Raw genomic sequence first — 20,945 nt, forward strand, 5'->3', positions numbered from 1 at the left:
CTTCCATAATTTCATTCATCTGAAGATTCATTATTTAAAGAATTGATCCTCTGAAAAATAGATATGTTTCATCAGTTTTAATTATTACTCTACTGCCAGGGTCGGTTCCTCCACTGCCATTATAGCGTTCACCTGAACCGGGTGGCAGCACTGTACAGTCCCCTAGCGGAATTTCTGTGAACTAATATGTAAAACTGCCCATGCTTGACTTTTGACTAAGAAGGATGCCCTTATAACCAACAAACTTTCAAAACTTCCATAATTTCATTCATCTGGATGATTCATTATTTAAAGAATTGATCCTCTGAAAAATAGATATGTTTCATCAGTTTTAATTATTACTCTACTGCCAGGGTCGGTTCCTCCACTGCCATTATAGCGTTCACCTGAACCGGGTGGCAGCACTGTACAGTCCCCTAGCGGAATTTCTGTGAACTAATATGTAAAACTGCCCATGCTTGACTTTTGACTAAGAAGGATGCCCTTATAACCAACAAACTTTCAAAACTTCCATAATTTCATTCATCTGGATGATTTATTATTTAAAGAATTGATCCTCTGAAAAATAGATATGTTTCATTAGTTTTAATTATTACTCTACTGCCAGGGTCGGTTCCTCCACTGCCATTATAGCGTTCACCTGAACCGGGTGGCAGCACTGTACAGTCCCCTAGCGGAATTTCTGTGAACTAATATGTAAAACTGCCCATGTTTGACTTTTGACTAAGAAGAATGCCCTTATAACCAACAAACTTTCAAAACTTCCATAATTTCATTCATCTGGATGATTCATTATTTAAAGAATTGATCCTCTGAAAAATAGATATGTTTCATCAGTTTTAATTATTACTCTACTGCCAGGGTCGGTTCCTCCACTGCCATGATAGCGTTCACCGAATACGAATACGAATACGAATATTTATTACACTCCAACCATTCCCATGGTATATGGAGGAAAAAACAGTATTTACAATTATTTACAAAAACAGTGGATAAAAGCACTTTGAAACATAACAAACGTTATTTACAACATACTATTTACACACACTACCGGAGGGATCTATATACATCCAGACCTAATTTGATAAATTTAGCAAGTTTAAAAGTTGGAATTTTTAAAACATCAAGATTCCGAAAGGTATTTGAATTTAGGTAGCTTTCACGGAATACGGTAAGTAATTTACAGTCAAAAATGAAATGTAGTTCGTCGCCTAAAACGTTACAGGTGGGGCATAATCTATCGGTTCTCGGTAGATGGAGATTTGACAATTCCCTTATGAAAATGGTACACGTGTATTTAGCTAAATACACGTGTAATATGAAATTACACGTGTACTTTTGACGTGTATTTTGAAATACACGTGTAACTTAGGACGTGTATTTTAAAAACACGTGTAAATTCATATGTGGCTTCTGAAATACACGTGCAATCTGGATGCATGTACTAGGCTAAAAAATTATACATGTACCTTGTTTCTCATAATTGGTCACTTTTGTAAACTGCAATAAAATTTGTAATTACATCATTTAGCTTCACATGATTTTATTAAAAGTAAGATTGTGCATGTAATGTTCGAGGAATTGAAGGAATCTCCTGTCTTTTTAATTGTTTGATCCTCATTTAGTAGTTTTTTCCAGGATGCCGTGTCAAAAAAGTCATGTTGTTTGTCCTGTATTGACTAGATTGGATCCTGTATGAATGAAGCACATGTCTTTGTTGCCCCTTGAATAAATCCAAAAACTGTTTCACAAAAATCATGATCTGAACAAAAAATTTTGGATATTTTTCATTTATTATCAAGAAAACTAGAGGCTTAGGGGACTGCCCAAGCCCCGAATTACAATGTTATTTATGAAAAATGTTGAATATATTGCTGTCACCAGCTCGAAGTGTTCTGCTTTCCTTGTAGGCCCATTCATTAATTTTGCTAGCTAGCTCTTCTTAGCCGAGGAGTCTTTTCAGTTGTTCATTAACGGGCATGTACACAAAAAAATGTCCTTTTTCCTCTAATGTTGCCTTATCATACTGTATAACACATAATGAACATTTGTATCATACCTGCAGTTTTTTTTATAATGTCTTATATACAGGGCAGTAATATTTGTTCACCTCCGGACATAGAGAAAATCTTTTGAAAATAGGCTAATTAGAACTGCGTAGAACCGCTTTTCAGTAACAGTAAATTCAACTGATCCAACAATCCAGTCAAAACAGTTGATGTGGATCCAGCTTTGAGGGAGAACGCCATAATAGTAGTAACAGCCCCACGATGGTTCACCTCAGCATTTGTGTGGAGAGGATCATCTATTTCCATCAATGAGCTGTGGCTGCAAAACAGATTAAACATTTTTGTGATTGGTCAAGTTCATATCGGATGAGTAGATTGGCAATTAAGATTGCATTTTTAGTCATAAGGCACTGTATTACTAACTTACGTTGTCATAACCATTGTCTGCATTATTGGTGGATTGTGGCCATTTTCAATTCTTAAATCTTCCAGTTTCTCAAAATCCACTTCTTGAAAAATCGAAATGTCCATCATTTAGCAATTTACAGGTAGGAGATAAGACCCAATCCTGAACTGGAATAAGCTGGTCACTAAGTCGTCATCAAGCCGATTTATATAGTTTTCAAATTTGATATCCTTCTTATATTGTCTAAAATTAATGTATGGGTTATTATTTAGCCTAAAATCTGTCTCTTGCACATGCTGATCACGGAGTATACGGTGTATTTGTTTTGGAGAAGTCCTAGAGTTTACCATAGATTGTTGTGTCCATATATACGAAAGGCCACAGTCATCAAAAGTCTTCTTAATAAATAACAGCCAGGGGCTCTTAAACCTATCATTCAGATATAAATTATAAGATATCTTATAGAGAATTGAACTAAGTTTACTTTGTTTGCACTCAATCGTTTTGACCCAAAAATTAATCATTCTACGCTTTACGCTTAGGCCTATATACATAGGATTACGTCCTAACTCCGCTAATACTTGAAGGTTATGGGAATATTTTGTAACTTTCATGATAATTTTACAAAATAAACAGTGGAGGTTTTCTAATAAGTCAAGGTTTTCATATCCCCAGATTTCGCAACCGTACAACGCGATAGGAGCGACACACATGTCAAATAGTTTAAACATTACATCTACTGGAAGTTTCAAACGTCTGCCCTTTCGAATAATAGAATACATAGCTTTCATAGCTTTATCATAGAGAATTTTTTTTGCTTTAGCGAAACTACCGTTCCAATTGAATTTCACTCCGAGATACACATAATCCTCAACTAACTCTAACTCCTGATTACCGAACATGAATTTCGAAATATGCTTAATCCTACTTTTACTTCGAGCGAAGACTAATATTTTAGTTTTATCAACATTCACCGTGAGGCCGTTGTCGGCGCAATATTCAAATAATGTATCTAAATGTGACTGGAGAGATTCCTCATCTTCGGCAAGAATGACTGTGTCATCCGCATAAAGGATAATGAATAAGTTAAGTAAAGTCCCTAGTTCTGGGTCACAATTCACATTAAGCTTTTCAATATACGACAAAGTTGGTTTACCGCGCGTAGCAAAAAAGTCTTCAATATCGTTTAAGAATAAGGAAAATAGGATAGGGGATAAATTTTCACCTTGTCTTAAACCTCTATCAGCAGCAAAATACTGTGATGTGTTTCCGTTAAAAATGCCCTTATAACCAACAAACTTTCAAAACTTCCATAATTTCATTCATCTGGATGATTCATTATTTAAAGTATTGATCCTCTGAAAAATAGATATGGTTCATCAGTTTTAATTATTACTCTACTGCCAGGGTCGGTTCCTCCACTTCCATTATAGCGTTCACCTGAACCGGGTGGCAGCACCGTACGGTATCCTAGCGGAATTTCTGTGAACTAATATGTATAACTAATGTATAACATTTGCTTGACTTTAGTTCACAGAAATTCCACTAGGGTACCGTACGGTGCTGCCACCAAATTTGCCCTGCACTCTTCCACGGGATTCGAACCTAAACACTGTCTCTTTGCATTGGGTTCGAAACCTGCCAAGTAACAGCATGTGTGGTTACACTCAGTGACAATATACAAACAAATATGAATAGTCCAATCATCCTCTCATTATTTTGATGGTCATCCTCTGCACTACCGTGCAGTTATCCTCTCATTATTTTGATGGTCATCCTCTCCACTACCGTGCAGTTATCCTCTCAAATATTGTGAGGTGATCATCCTCTCTCCAATAAGCAAATCAAAGATAAAACTGATAGCAAAACGTTACTTTTTGTTTAGTTTAGAAATTCTTTTATTCAAAATAAAATAGAAATGTTGATAAAACCCATCATAAAATAATCTCAGATTTTAAAATGTCATTATCTGGTGGAAGCGGATCATCATAACAAATGCCATAAGTAAAACGTACCACAGAGACCTGAAAATATGAAACATATCAGCTAGATCAAAACTCTCCCTCTCCCAGTTACAGTTACGACTTCAGTCACAGGATTTTAACAATTTAAGATGAGCTTTTTGAATAACTGACCTTAAAAACACATTCGAATTCGATCAATTAATGCAATCTTATCCGGACATCAAATTGTAGACATCACCATCTGTGTGCTTGTGTGTGTGACTATATCTAAAAATGACAGGCTTATAAAGGTTAGAATTTACACAATAGCGATTTAATAGACAAAGATGAGACAAGAGTTTATACACATGTATACAGGGATCATTCATTTATTACGTATGCATGAAATTTGAGAAAGACCCCGTTAAAAAAACTATTACAGCAAACTCTCCGCCCATAGCGGTCAACTCCGGGACAAGCTAAATGTTACCGGTACAGATTTTCAGATTTTTTTACAGTAGGGACAGAAAATTTCATGATTATTGCGCTTATTTGAATAGTTAACCAATAGACTGGTACGCTATAAGCCGAGTCTACTGTACATAATCAAAAATAACTTGTGACAATCATATTTTGCTTATACATGTACAGGGCAAGTATTTTACACTATCATTCAGTATCAATAATAGCATTTCTTCGCGACGTTATCTATCGGTTTATTTTTAATCATCGAATAAAAATACGACATCTCTGATCCGCTATAACGGGACGATTTCGAACTAATCTAAAATATATCTTACGAGTAAGTAGATACAACTCATGGTAAACTGAACTCTATCGCATTTTATAACTTCAGTATTCATCAATACACCCTTGAAGATTTGTTAGATAGGAAAAATAAATACGAGACAAAATATACTATACATGTAGTTAAGTAGATGAGAGCCTAGTCTAAAATTCATTTTTAATATGATTTTTCATCGAATTTAATGGTAATAGCTCAAACAAGTCTCGCCGATAAGGCAACATGATGCCTTCCAAAAGATACTCGGTCACACCATATACAGTGTATGTACGTACTACAAATGTACTTTCATGCAAGTCGGGTTAAAACTTATGCTCGTGAATATACTGTTAATATAGACTAGTTACCGATTAAAGAGATATTTGTTTAAATATGACATGAAATTTCTTGCAGTATTTACTTCACATTTTAACGTTCGAAACTCACAGTACACAAAGAATAAGACATAGGTTCATAGGATGCAAATATTTTCGACGCACACGGTAAAAGTTCTAAACTTTGTGAAACATATTCATTCACCAAGGCATAAAAACTGTACGGCTATGCACGATATCCTTTACACATTTCTGGAGAATCCAATTCAACTGTTCTGGGTTAAATTGAAAGTTTGGTCAAAATTTAAAAAATATCCATTTCTATAAAAGGGTGTTAGGAGGGTTCATAGACTTGCTGTTCATCTCAACTCCCCAAGTATTTTCAAATAACACCCATTCAAATCATCAATGACCGTTCTCCGCGCAAAATGCTATGAACCATCCTCTAAAAAGTCAAATATAAACCCCACTATGTTGAAACTGGTTTCAAAAGTTATCGCAAACCAGTCCAATGACTATACTAAATACTGCTCAACACTCTTGATAACATTTGACTTACCTTAATTATCAGTTAGTTAACATCTTATCAATCAACGTGTCTGTGTAATAGCGTAGTCTTTACAACATCTTATTATGATAATCCTTTTTTACATGAGTTCAAAATACGAAAAAAATTGTTCCTCTTTTTACCTTACCCGATTATAGTAATTACATTCTTCATTTAATGATCCTTACACAAAAACAAGTAATTTTCATTCAGGTCGGTAGAACAAACCAATCTGTTTCAAGTTGAAGCGGTAGAAAACTCAAAATTGTCCACGAATTGAAACTTTTCCGCGATAGATAGAAAAATGTCTTAATTGCGGTGAAACACTCTGTCCATGTTGTTGCTATAATACAAAATCCCAAAATAAGAATGAAAATTATATTCATTGAGTAGATGATTTTAAGAATATAGTTGCAATTTGAATGAAAATTATCTCAAGTAAGCATTCGCATTCTTTCTTATTAATGGGATTTCATATCAGAGAAGTGTCTAAGATCTTGGGTGACTATAATAGGTAACTTAAATTTCTATCTAGTGTAGTCATAAATAAACATATAGCAATTGATATTCGAAGTCCTAATAATCAATAATGCATAAAAAATGGCAGTAGGAAAGAAGTATTCTTCCATTTGAAGAAAGCCCATCCGACCCGGATAACTAAATGTTTGTTTAAAATGCCCTAAATAAATTCTGTAAAAATAAAATTTGTGTTATGTTACAAAACTTTACATATGGATTTATATAAGTGGGTAAACTACATTGATTTCATGATCATTTTTGGATGAATCTGGTTTTTTCACCAAGATAAATGATTCTTAAGTTTAAACATAAGAGAGAATGCACTTAATATTTTTTTAAGATGAAGCATGCATATCAGTATCCGCCGAGTGTTAGTGCAGGTTCTTTTGAAAATGCATCTTAACAAATATCGACATGTATTGACAAGAAAATTCCCCAAAGTTGAAACAATTTCTGAAGGAAGTTTCATAGAATGACAAACCTACGCCTTTATAAACAACGTGCTATCGACTCCGGTCAAGACATATAAATTTGAACGTTGAAAATATTTCAATGAATACCCTAGACGATCCAGACTTCAGCGGAGTCTACCATACGCATATGTCAAGTACAGAGATGGTATAATTTGTTCTAAAAATTAAAACTGTTCCTAAATAAAAACGCTTTTCTATGATGCAACTGTACTTCACATATATTTGCAATAAACTGTCAGCCAGTTTAACTATAAGAACGAACATGGGAAAAATGTCAAAATCAAGAGAAAACTACAAAATGAACACTTCCAATTCATGGCATTTGCGACAAAATTAAAATATTTTAATAGTCACGTTCGACGTACTAAGTTACAGTTAAGAAATATCGACACAAACATATATACGGTATAAACGAGCAGAAATGATCGGAATAAAACTTGATCTCGATGTCTTCTTCTTGACTTTAAGTCGGCTCGTTCAGCGCGTTAAACTCTGCCAGCTGATCCGAAGACGATGATTCTCCGTAGATCCTGCTTTTGTCCGAGAATCCTCAACTTGTCCAAGTTGCAGTCCACGTTCCGTTGATAGATGATCATAAATCCGTTGATTCGAGGAACAACGATTTTACGCGGGGTAACAACAGAGACATTCTTAATATAACGACGACAAATGCTTATCAGTCGTTAATGTTAAAGTTTTAAAATGTATTTACAAATTGTCTAATGGTTGGTCGTACGTGATTAGATTAAGTTGTATATTTGTTTTCTCATCTAGTTGTTGATCCATACTCACAATATTAACGATTTTACACATTAAACGATGATGTATATTTACAAAGTACAAACACTTTATCAATCAATTTGTATTCAACCTAAAAATGGACAAAAGAAAAAGACAAAGTCGTTAAACGCAATTACGAAATTCAACAGGTTCGAACAGGTATTGGTGGAAAGAGATACTCTAAACCTACTGAGCGGACACAGTTCTACTCGCGCTAAGTTGATCGAATGCTGAACTGGAATTGTTCGAAACATTATCGCATCAAACTTGACATTTTTCAAGGACAAAAATACAGATTTTCTTCATAATTGTAGGTTCGATTGAATACAAGTAGACTGCACCTTAATCGGTAGCGTTGGGACTGTAAATATCCCAAAAGAATCGAGGAATTTTCGAAATAAATCGACGAATACCAACTTGAGCTGTTTACCCAGTAAACCAGCACCGACAAATGAGGTGTCTACTGTACGTAACCAACTTAGCAACGAGTTGACAGGAGTCTACTTAGCTCAAAAAAACGGATTTGTTTCTTAGAAATGATAGATCAGAATGCCCTACTTCTAAATATCGCGCACAACAAGTACAAATACCATCACAGATCATCACAGGGTTTCCACTCATTCAACTGATATATTTCAATGAGTGCGCAGTTGATGACGAACGCTGAAATAAATGTTTCATTAGTGCATCGTGATTCGAACAGTGACGATGAAAATATGAAATTCAGTAATACCGTCGAGTAATTGAACAATATTTGAATTTCAAATTGAAATTGACTGAAGGCACAAATGGATAACTATATTTCGGGATGGATTGTCATTCGAATAAAATGCATTACGGTACTACTGAATTCCAAAATAGCTATCTGTAACAACTTGTACGCAACAATTTAAAGAGCAGCTCAAAAACTGGACCCATTTTGTCCGAATAGATCAGAAATGAACAGGATGAATAACTGTTTAAATAGCCTAAACATACAGGGTTACAGATCACTATACAGCAGAGTACAACATACAATGATGAATATCATCAAATAGATACACAAAAAATACCACAAAATACACATTTACACTTTCGGACCTTTCAATAATATGCCCATACAAGAGTATACAATTGAGCTCATAGTATCCCAATCAATCAAATAATCAAGAAATCTTTAGTCAAATTAAGTTATTAAGTTATTTTTCTATTCCTAATCTTCTTAAACAAGATGTCAGTTGTTATATTTAGAAATGCTCGAACGAGACTATCTTCTCGGGAGCATTCCGCTAAACATCAATGATAACCTTTCAAATGGACTTTAAGAAAAAGAACAATCATTTATTATTTTTCTGTTCTAATTGAAATGCGATTGTTTGAACAAATTTTAAAGAATAATTGAAAATTATTTCCTACAAATATCACTTGATTTCCGCAAAGCATGAATAATGTACATTTGGCTATTCAATTCAGCAATAGCCACATGAATCAAAAGACATGATTTTTCATGACATCAATTTCAAAACCCAGGGTCCAGTTGCACAATCAGGACTAAAGACCCAATATGGCCATTGAAAGCCCTAACAACTTTTACAATTCATTTTAGACGCTTGTTTACGAAGTCTCCACAGTGCAACCAGATCCCAAGCATCAGGATTGGAAGAAAAAATAGTGAGTCTAGCAACATTACCAATGGTAAAAAAGTATGTAAATAGGTGTTTGTCAAAATCTATAATTCTTGATAATGAATTGGTTTATTCTAACACGGTCTATAGCACCTTAAAATCAAATATTCTTCAAATCAAAATCCTAATATTTGTCACCTTTGTGAACTAATTCGTTTTTCAACAGATTGATAGATTGATAAATGATCAATTCTACTACTGGAAACATAATTATTTCATTCTCAGAACTTGCGCGACTTCCACAAAGAAAAAAATTCTCATACTCGAAGTTAAAGCAACACGTGTCGAAAAAAATGTTTTGAAACTTTTTCAGAAAATAGGCATTTAAAACCCGAGAGCTGGTCTTATAGATCGAACAGTGATAATACAGCAAACCTCACCCATCTTAGACTGGTACTGGGACCGGTAAAATCTGTCTGAGGTCAATGTTAAGGATAGGAAAATCCATTAGAAAGTCGGGAAAATGATTCTGTTTTTGTAGTTTGACATGTGTTTCGGTAGAAACTGGTAAATTAATGGGATTCGAACCTTCCCGGTCTGTTTTTAATTTATGCAGAACTACGGGTTAAAGGTTGCAGTCAATATCCGGTTTTTCCACGAGACCGCGCCGGTCGAATATAGTTTCTAAAACAACGAATTTGAAATAAGAGAATGTTGACGTAACACGTATTATAAGTTGTTCTGTATGTCGTTTCACACTTCGAATAGTTGAAATAAACTAACTATACCAAATCGACTGCTTCGTCAATTTATTCGGCCGGTTGGCTATCCAACATGTTTGAGTTAGGTGAGGTTTACTGTTTTACCTGTTCCCGCAGCGATTTAAGTCTCGCCTGTTTCAATAATTCCAACTGGGTTGAGAAAATCTATATCTATATAAAGATAAATCTATATGAAAGAATATAGCTATAAATAACTCAACCTATGAAAACCATAGCGTGTCTACAAGGGCTGATTAATCATTCAGCGTTCATGGAGAAATGAAAGAAATTAAACTAAACCATTGGTCATCAATGATAGGATAACAAGAAGACTTTTCTGTCCCCCCAGTCCTGGAGACAATTGCCAATTTCTATTCTAAATGAATAACGGTTTTCCTTTGATTCATAGAACAGGGCTGCCAACCTCTGCAAAGTTATGAACCTCGGTAGCATCTATCGTATATCTGTACGCATCAAACAAACCACACCAGTATTTTTCGAGACGAAAAAGTAAGAAAATACCGAAAATCAGGAATAGCTAGCTGACGGCTCAAGACAGAAAATCAGAATTCACTACATCTGAAAGTGCAGGGTATGGGCAGCAGATCGATACACTGAGCACGCATCATATTCAACCCTTGTAGACACAATATTCGTACATATACGTAGGGTTAAATAATATGTGAATGATATACATTAAATATATGACAATTAAATCTGAAATGAAACATTTGAAACAACAGTTCTTCGTGGCTCTTCGCTATTAAGATAAATGCTGAAAGAAATTCGTCAAAAGTTATTATTAATTCCAACATACAAAGACATTTATACAGCACAAATCATCGTATGTAATAAAAGACAGTTTCGATATTAAAGAACTTAAAATAATTAACATAAAGATTGTCATGAAAATACTTAAAGAATTTATCGGCAAACATAAATGGAAAAGTATCAGGTACATTAAGAATTGGTAATCGATCATTTAGTTAAATTCTTACCAAACACTAACAAAACAGTTGTTTTCAATGACCTTCATTACGCTTTTCAAAAAGTTTCCAATTAATCACATAAAACAAAGGCATTAAGTAGATTCAGAAATTTTTTTCAAGGTTTAAAATATCATATGCTTGAGGTAACGCAAACACTCAGAACAATCAGAATGGAAACTCCCCCGCCCGGGTTACGGCATCGCTGTAACTGATCACCTGTATTATTTCACACATAAATATACTACACATGCTTGCATCAGATGGATCAATATCGAAATGTCAATTCACAACGACCGAAAAACAGAGTTTATCAATAAATCATCACAAAGAAGTTAACGCTTTTCAACAGCTATACCTAGAGTCTATTATATAAAGTGTATAGACATCTGAACATGTAAATTTCTTATTCTAATCGAAGATCACTTTAAACAATATAAAATAAATATTTCGTCTGACTATTCTATCAATTCACTCGTTATCAAACAACATGATACCATTCATTCACAGGGTGGCCACTTTCCACCCATTTACAAATCACCTGAGTTTTTCACTATGATTATACAAAATTCCCTGAGTGAATCAGAGAAATTGCTAGGTTCAAAATATTACAATTCATTCATTTTTCATTGAATCACGTACTGATAAAGAAACATGCGGTCAATAGCATTATCTGAATTCCCCTAGTTTTCCAGGTTTTTGAAAAAATTCGTCAAATTCCCCGAGTTTTACAGGTTTTCCAGGTCAGTGGCCACCCTCGATTCATCAGTTCGAAGACGACTTCTACCGAAATCTGAGCAAACACTTTATCAAACTATTTAATTAATACTTTTCATAATCATTGTTTTACACTTGCAATTTTTTTCCTGAGACGGGAAACATTTGCTTCTGTTTTGGCACATTTTTGACTTACCGGTAACGCAACGATGACGCAATGTTTGTTTATTGTTAATGTCGGCTGCTGCGACTACTCGATGTATACTCGACTTCGCGTTCGCGCTCGCTGCGTTCGCGCTCGCTGTCTCTGTGACTGCGCGACCGCGATCGCTCCGGGTCGTGGTAGCGTTCGCGGTCTCTCTCGCGATCGCGACTTCGCTCGCGGTATTCCTCGCGTTCGCGGCTACGCGACGAACGACGCGATCGACTGCTGCGCGACTTCTCTCTCTCGCGGTCACGGTCGCGATCTCTTTCCCGATCGCGCGAACGAGAACGTCTTTCACGACTTGAACCGGCGCTGAAAAAGATATAAACCACAAATCCAGTTTCAATCACAACTCATAGTCCTACATAGTTCTACTCATAGTGTGCAAAATTCAAGGTAAGTTTGACCAATGTTGAAATAATTCCATTTTCAATGTATGAAACCCTGAACCCAGTTCCACAGTTCCGAGTTAAGATTTGACTCGGAGTTAACTCATTGAAAATGAACTAATCATAACTCTAACTCACAACTGTGGAACCGGGTCATAGAGTCTAATTTCAACCCAGTCTGGGCCTTGGGAGTTCAAATTGGATCCCTTTCAATTGGTTCACTCTTCTTTTCAGTCAAATCTAGCTCACTCTCCTAACCCGTTAACGACAGATGCAGAGCGACGAATACTAATATCTCTTACCTGGATCCGTACGACTTGGCTTCGATACCGTGCAGCGTGTCCTGCAGGGAAGTGATCAGTATCTTACAGCGATCGTCGCTGGCAATCTTCGATTGTTTGATTAACGATATCGCCGTCACTAACGTCTCGATGGCGCTCGCGAAATCACCTATTATATAAAACAATTACGATATTTCGATTAACCCCGCATGAAGTGCCATCGTTTTTCAAAATTGTTTCCATGAAATATTGGGACACGATCCTCAGTAATACATTCAAACTCAGTCCGCCTTTAAATGAAAATATAAAATCCCACACTAAGAAGGATCATCGGTCAGAAATGTTACCTAAAACTCCTTTTCAATTCGACATTTCAACTTTCCTTATTAATATTTCAGTTTAGGATGAAGTTAAATTAAAACGTTGAATAAACTACCAGCCCAGTGAAACATTTTTCACTCTTTTTACCTATTTCTAGTTTCGAATCTTACAGGGTAACCACAAAACATCCACCTCTGAATTCCCTGGTTTTTCCCAGTGAAACTTTTTCGAAGTTCTGATGAATTGTTTTGAATTCCCTGCGAGAAATCAGTTGCCCGTTTTCCAGGTGGTCACCATATAACATTTTCACATTTCTGCTCGACGTAAATCAAGTCGGTATTTCGCTGGCCAAAACGAAGTAACAAACTTTCCGGGGAAGGGGGATTGCTCTATCCTACCTGCGCTAGCGTCCTGTACAGCCTTCGATATAGCACTGCTGGACACGGTCTTATTACGTTGTAACATATCTTCATATTCCGACTCGGATATTGACGGCGGAGGAGCGTCGTGTCGGCTGGAAATAATAACACGCAAATCATTGTTATCGATTCGCAAAATCGTAGGAATGAAGATAGATATCGAATGTTGAAAATATGCAATTTTCAACAATTGGTAAAAACGCTGTGTCCGTGTTGTGACGATACATAGAGAATCACATCCTGAAGACGATTATTAGGCTACTGTCAAAACATTGTACAAATAAATTATTGGCTTTATCTCATCTTCCTCATTAACTTGATGTTGGATTCTCTATCAGTCTATTTTCAATGTTCAATATCTAATCTTTTTGGATTACGCACAAAGATGAACTGATTCTTATCACTATGAGGGATTTGAAGTAACCATAACCAAGCTATACATGTTGATACTACTAAGCAAAAACTTGAATGCCTAACTCTCAGCACTAACGGAGGTTTAACTGTGTTTTCGACGTTCAATGTCTAACTTTTTGGATTATGCACACACAGAGATGAACTCATTTCAATCACAACGAGGAGGATTTAAATAACCACGTCGATAATCAACAAAACCTTAAAACCTAATGCATTGAATGTCTAATATATGTCTAATAATAGGTCCTTTTATATTCTAAAGAGATATTTAATAATAATCGAGCGCCAAAACTCAACATAACTCAAGAGATTAACTTAAAGAGATTTCATAATAAGCTGCATCAAGTCTACACAATGATTCTTTTTAGTTTGATATACATTTCAATGCGAGGAGAGGAAGGATATTTCATCGTACCGCTAATGAGAGACGAGAGATTCATTGAAAATTACCTTTCAGAATGTTCATACCTATCTGGAGGTCGAGCGTATGGATCGTACGATACCTGCTGCGGAGGTGCACGATATGGATCTTGTGGCTGAAAGCGAAAACAACAAGAAATCTTATATTTCATACGAACTTTAAGAACCGACTTCTTTCCGTACTTGGAAATTCTGGAATATTGTTGACTACGTAATCGAATTAATGTCAATCTTTATCAAAACACTGATCCCAGACCACTGGGCCACTTTTATTTGACTTGCTTTTTCCCCATTTTATTTGACTTGCTTTCCACCCCCGACTATTCCCTGACATGCACCTTTCTTTCCCTGACTCGATCTGCTAAGAATCCAATCAATTAAATAAGTCAAATACATAAAATGCAGACGGAAACTGATTGAACTTGATTTTACACGCGATTTAGCAATCTTAACATATTTCCGCGTCTTATCCCTGATTTTCAGTTACAAAATTCCTACTTTTTAGAAGAAAAGAGAATTTTTTGAGTGACTCTTCTGTCACCCTGATGACTGTGCACCGTTTTTAAACTTACCGGTTGCGAGTTCGGTTGCGGTTGAGGGAAAAATGCAGGATTGACGTGAGGAGCAGGCGCTGATTGAGGAGGCATCGGTCCAGGCTGAGGTTGCGGGTGATGCTGAGGTGGAGGCATACCTACAAAACCAGAAACTTCACCATCATCACCGTTCGGGAAGGTATTTTCGCGAGATATATTTTCCCAGTATGAACTAACCTGGCGGCGGACCTCTATGTTGTGGAGGCATCTGCTGATGCGGCGGTCCCATTCCTGGGGGCGGCGGTCCTCCCGGATGTCCTGGTGGTCCGACTGGCATACCGGGTGGTGGGCCACCAGGATGCCCAGGTGGCGGGGGTCCTCCTGGATGTCCCATCGGCGGACCAGGAAGTGGTCCTGGATGTCCGTGCGGGGGTGGTCCTCCGGGGCCTGGATACGGTCCTGGAATAGAAAACATTAGAATGCAATAATAATCTACAAACCTTTCACGTTGCTGTTAAATAGAATTTAGCGAATGGAAATTTCCTGCCCATTTTTAATAAATTAATTTTCACTTTGATTTTCTCAAATCTTAATCATCAAATATTTGCATCCTAGGTAACTAGATCCTAAAATACAAACCAAATCTCAAATGATGATTTCCTGATGAATTTTTCAAAAACATACCTGGTGGACCCTGCATCATACCAGGGCCTACGAGGTATAAACAAAACAATACTTCAGCATATGCAAATTCATTTCAAGTCGATTGAAACATTATTTATCTCGACCTGTATATGATTTACCTGGTGGTCTATGGTCCCAGTCCGGTCGTGGCTGTGGTGGTCCATGCGGTGGCATTCTCTGTCCAGGAGGTCCACGCGGAGGCTACAAATACAATTCGTACAAAGAACTGATCAGATATTTTATATCTTTTCTGACTGTTACCCTTTCAGTGTGTCTATACCATATAATAAAACGGGATGGACTTCGCTAGTACAATGCGTTGTGGTGTATTGATGCATTTTGTCATTAAATTTTATTTCTAATCGATGATGGCAGCATCTGTCAAACAAATATTAGAGACTAACGATAAACTGCACTGCGGTGTAGACACACTGTAGCAGTAGGTTCGTTATTCAATACACTGAGGTGGATCTTATCTAAATTTTGAATCATCTTTCTGCACATTCAGATATTAAGTCAACACTGAAGAGTGAAATGCCAAGCTTATTCGATTGCGAAGCAAATAAGACATACTTACCATGCCAGGAGGTCCTGGTCTTGGCGGTCCTTGGTTTCCGGGATGACCAGGCGGCGGACCACCCGGGTGTCCAGGAGGGCCGCCAGGATGTCCCGGCGGTGGTCCACCGGGGTGGCCGGGAGGTGGTCCGCCCGGTCCTCCGGGCCGGTGTCCTGGGGGTCCGCCTGCAACGAACGAACACTCAAATATAAACATCAAACAAGAATTTCTTAAAATCTGATAAATTAACGAAATATACCTGGAGACGGACCTTGGCCTCTCATTTGGAAACCCTGCGGTGGGAACATTCCTCGTCCCCTTGGCGGCGGTCCTTGCGGTCCTGGTGGGCCTTGACGGTTATTTTGCTGTCCAGGAAATCGCCCTGAAAATCATTTCAAAACATTCTCAGTCACATTTATATAACCACTTACAGTGCTCTCCATATTCTAGAATTTTAAAGGGGCTGCATTATGTGACACTGTGGCTGCTGACTTTCAATCCCCCCAAAAAAATCTAAATTTTGTGTAATCATCTATTATTCGTAATAGCTCGATATATTTCAAAGCAATCATCAGCAATGATACAATATTAACATCCACTCTAGTAGGGGCAGCAGATATTTTATAAGGGATGGCTGATTTTCAGAGTGGTGGATGAAAAAAGGCAAAGGGGTGTGGCAACTTTTTTAAAACCTCTTATGGAGAACACTGTCTTCAACGAAATGCAAGAATCGTTGAGAAATAGGAGAGAATTGTTAATAAAATGTAGTGAACTCACATGGCTTACCGTTTTGTTCTTTCTTCGCCTGGTTGTCGAACTGAGCAAGTGTATTACGGTTACAGTGCGTTACGACTGGTGTTTGTCCGTGGATCTCTTTCTGCGGCAGACGTTCCATCACCGTGCGCATCGACTGTTCAGAGTTCAACGCCAGAATTCCGAAACTACAAAACAAGGAGTAAACGGATTATGTACAGCGACCTTCACAATCATGGTGGCCACTTTCCGCCCATTTACAAATTCCCTGATTTTTCCATGTGATTACACAGAGAATTTTCTAGGTTACAATTCATTCATTTTTTTTTTTGATCTTAAAATAGGGATTGTCCCCATTATTTATTTATCTGGTAAATTTTGTTTGATTTTTCGATTGAGTGTCCCTTACAGACCCACCACACCTGCCGGGAGCGAAACAGTACAATTCATTCATTAACTATTGAGTTAAGTCACAATATGGTCAATAACATTATCCATATTCACTTTCCAGGTTTTAGGTCAAGTTTGACAAATTCCCAATTTTCCCTGATTTTCCAGATCAGTGGCACCCTTATAATCATTAACGGGTTTGTTCTTGACAGATAGAGGGGAATCCAAAATTTCATGATATTTTCACGACCCTTTGCCAAAAATTCCCTAATTGAATCATCATATCAAGATATTCTCAGGGAGGAGCCATTTCTTTTCGGGAGGTTACTTGTGCAGTCCATCCCCAGCAATGACAAGAAGACACCAAATATTAAAATTCCCTCGTCTTAAAGAAGACTCTAGATTTCTCTAATTTTCACAGCAGGAAAAAATTCTTAAAACCACAAGTAGTATCTAAATACTGAATTGAAGATACACACTCGGCAAATCTACTCTTAATTCATCTGAAAGCCTGCATTTCTCAGAACTCACCCCTTCGATTGACCGTTGGCTCTGTTCTCGTAGAACTTGATCTCGGTGATATCAGTAACTCCGACGCTGGCGCACGCATCGACCAAATCCTGATCGGTGGTCCACTGAAAATACAGGAACAATTCGTGACGAGAATAACGAACAGAAAATGGAAAGTAACCAGATAAAAAGATTTCAAGTGCCAAAAAACACAGTACACCGGTGTATAAATACAAATAGTTAAAACATAAAGTCTATGAAAGATTTCTATTTTTATCCAATGTAGGCTAATAAACTGACTTTGAACTATTCGAATTAGATTCAAAAAATATAAGTTATGTACGATGGAGAACTAAGAAGAAGTGACGACGAGTTGAACAGATTTTATTCAACGCATCACATCTTCGTTTTTTAGCTCTCCGTATCGAGTATCTACTCTGCCTGGGGTTTACTACAAACAAGATCATAATCGAGACTCGAGCATGCGAAAAGTCCAGGCTTTTATAACGATTAACGAATGAATTAGGCGTTCATCGGAATCATCACGAAAAGAAGGACAGAATCTGACATTTCAATGATTTCAGGTGCCAAGACAGAGTACACCGGTTTACGAGTACAAATAATTGAAACACAAAGTGTGTGAAAGATTTTGATTTTCAACCAATGCAGGTAATACAGATTTGCAATGCTTTATACAGCATAACTACTCATCTGTGCATTCACAAGGAAAGATTAAGAATTGAAAAGGACGGACTGAATACAAGCAGACAGACAGACATACACACAGACAGAGATGTATATACAACAACAATGAATGCTTACCCAGGTCAAGTTACCAACTGACGTGGCAAATCTTCGGTCGTTCCCCCCAGAATTCTGCATCGAGAGAACAAACAATAACCATGAATATCGAAACAGAAAAAAAAAACAAAACAAAACCATCGAAGAGTAATTAAATCAACGGCAAAATTATAACGAGTGAATTTACTGTAATTAAGAACACAGCAGAATTCTGGAAGGACTTGACACCGCAATGATTACATGCTTAAACCCTTAACAGATTTCTCTGTGTCGCTTTGAACTTAGATTTTGATTAAAGCGGATTAAAGCAGGCGCCGTATAAGAGTTTATTGGACAGAATTATACATCTTAGTAATGACCGTCTAATTCAATTGAAGAAATAATCCACAATTTATGAAGAAAAGCCGAAGAAAGTCACGTCCACGTTTTGACTCAAATACTAATCAGCATCCATTTTGAAATTGGCTTGTAGCATTTGAGTCATAATATCAATCTTCTATCAGTTTAACTTCGTAATCGAGGGTTCTTTCATCAACTACTGAAAAACCACGTCTTGAAAATTGACACAATTTTTCGTTCCAGGAGCCAGTTGCTCAAAAGTTGGTTAAGAGTTAACCAGTAACAGCAGAAAGTTGACTTAGGGGTGACAATCAAAAGTACAATTGGATTACTACATGGTATTTATCCACCAGGTTATCTTCAACCAACTTTTTATCAACTGACCCGGCTGGTATGTATGTTATGAAACAGCCGCTAAGCATTGTCAATCATTTGGATAAAATGTCTCTACTAGGTGTGACAATGATTACTTACCCATGATAGATTGCCCACGTATGTAGCGTGTCGTCTGGTGGCCCATGGTTGCCCGGCAGCATTCGCAGCAGCCGTAGCCGTCTGCTTAGGGCCGGTCGGTTCCGACTGAAAATGAAAGACACAAAACATCTAGCATTGTATTTTACAATATCATTTATTTACTCAACACTATTTCTTATTGTATTTTAAGATTATTTTGAATTTTTTGTTTCTAATTCATATTTCATAACGTATTAAGAGTTTGATAACCAAAGTTTTGGCCAACTTGTAAGTTTTCTTCTAACATCACCAGTCGTCCTAAATTATTTCTTAAATATTATTCATAAAATTTTATGAAATAATTTTAGTTATCTTATCTAAATGTCGTTGTCATCAAGTTTAGGGTTTCATTTCATTGACAACTGTTAAGCTATGTATTAGTAACTATTGAAAGAACATTTGTGGGCCGGGAAAGAATCAATTACAGTTATCGTAGGGTAAGAAATATCAAAAGTAGCAATTAAAGGGTTTTCAGAGATCAGGGAAAGCAACAATCCCCGATTTAGCAGCAGGGTAAAATAATCCAGACCTCCCTTATTTTCAACATCACTATAAAGAACCATGTAATTCGTAGGTCGGGATAGTTTTTACGATTTAATAAGCTTTTGCTCGGGGCAACAGGTAAAAATACTAACATTATGATGAGCTGGAGGACCATCAGCAGCGGGTCGGTCACCACCTCCGGTCGCTGGAGCAGTTATGACATCATCGTATAAATCACCTGCGTCGTTATTAAATTCATTTTCCTGAAGAAATAGTTCAAATAATCACGTGAAACAGAGCGCGAATATAATGAATACAGCATTTGCTATGTCCATCGACATTGTATTTGAGTTAGATTTGGCAAATTTGTTCTCTGAAAGTGCGTTGGCATTTTGTGAGTGGTGGCGTTAAAAAGCATGGCATTATCACAGACTTCGACTGTATACTCAAAGCTATTTGATTTTCTTTTTTTTCATTGAAGCCTGATTGCAGCGCCCTCAAATGACAAAACAACGAACTAAAATGTGTTCTTTCAGTAAGTAAGTACCAGGATTCATTATCCCCTAGAAGGCTCTAGCAGCGGCATTGTTTAAAATAACCAACCCTCAACTCACGATATAATTGCAAGCAACAAACGCAAAAACAACAACTTGCATTTTTTGTTTTAACAAAGAACAATGAATGCCCAGCTCCCGTAGAAACCACCCGGCAAACTCGCACCCTTCTAAATCACAATATACTAAAGAGAACTGACCGTTATCAACCACTCAAAATAACCCTCCAGATTCTATAATTTGTGCTCTATAAAGAGCTGCTAGAAAGATATCGATTCTAAACTGAATAAGACCTATTTACCTGATTAAAATCTTCGATATTTTCATAAATATCGATGTCCACGCCATCCGCCATTTTGAATGCCGCTTCAAGTTAGAAATAATCGCTGGAACGACCACAATTTTATTAATACCTTTTTCGGTATAATCTCTGTATTTTAGTTCAAATTATAGAAGCGATTATATATACCGTTACAGCAACATTTAAAGCCTCATTATTTGATGTAAGACCTACGA

The 20,945-nt window shown here is 36.8% G+C and overlaps 1 protein-coding gene across 8 annotated transcripts; it reads right to left on the reverse strand.

The window, feature by feature from the left end:
- Positions 1–4,300: 4,300 nt before the first annotated feature.
- LOC141912474 (cleavage and polyadenylation specificity factor subunit 6-like) lies at positions 4,301–20,838 on the reverse strand. Of its 8 annotated transcripts, none has more exons than XM_074803697.1 (18): positions 20,731–20,838; positions 20,028–20,138; positions 19,354–19,458; positions 18,562–18,615; positions 17,761–17,864; positions 16,873–17,027; positions 16,358–16,468; positions 16,108–16,271; positions 15,650–15,731; positions 15,531–15,557; positions 15,084–15,305; positions 14,886–15,004; positions 14,344–14,429; positions 13,459–13,574; positions 12,761–12,908; positions 12,061–12,381; positions 4,551–4,646; positions 4,301–4,439 (listed from the first exon to the last, which is right to left on the reverse strand). In XM_074803697.1, the coding sequence occupies exons 1-16, from the start codon at positions 20,782–20,784 to the stop codon at positions 12,096–12,098; spliced, it is 1,944 nt and encodes a 647-aa protein (XP_074659798.1). In that variant the 5' UTR covers positions 20,785–20,838; the 3' UTR covers positions 4,301–4,439; positions 4,551–4,646; positions 12,061–12,095. The 8 variants fall into 8 exon arrangements, with proteins under 8 accessions (XP_074659798.1, XP_074659795.1, XP_074659796.1 ...); XM_074803694.1 differs by having other exon boundaries at positions 16,346–16,468; XM_074803695.1 differs by having other exon boundaries at positions 16,864–17,027.
- Between the last annotated feature and the right edge of the window lie 107 nt (positions 20,839–20,945).

The sequence above is a fragment of the Tubulanus polymorphus genome, chromosome 11, assembly GCF_964204645.1.
Source record: "Tubulanus polymorphus chromosome 11, tnTubPoly1.2, whole genome shotgun sequence".
Lineage (NCBI taxonomy): Eukaryota > Metazoa > Nemertea > Palaeonemertea > Tubulaniformes > Tubulanidae > Tubulanus > Tubulanus polymorphus.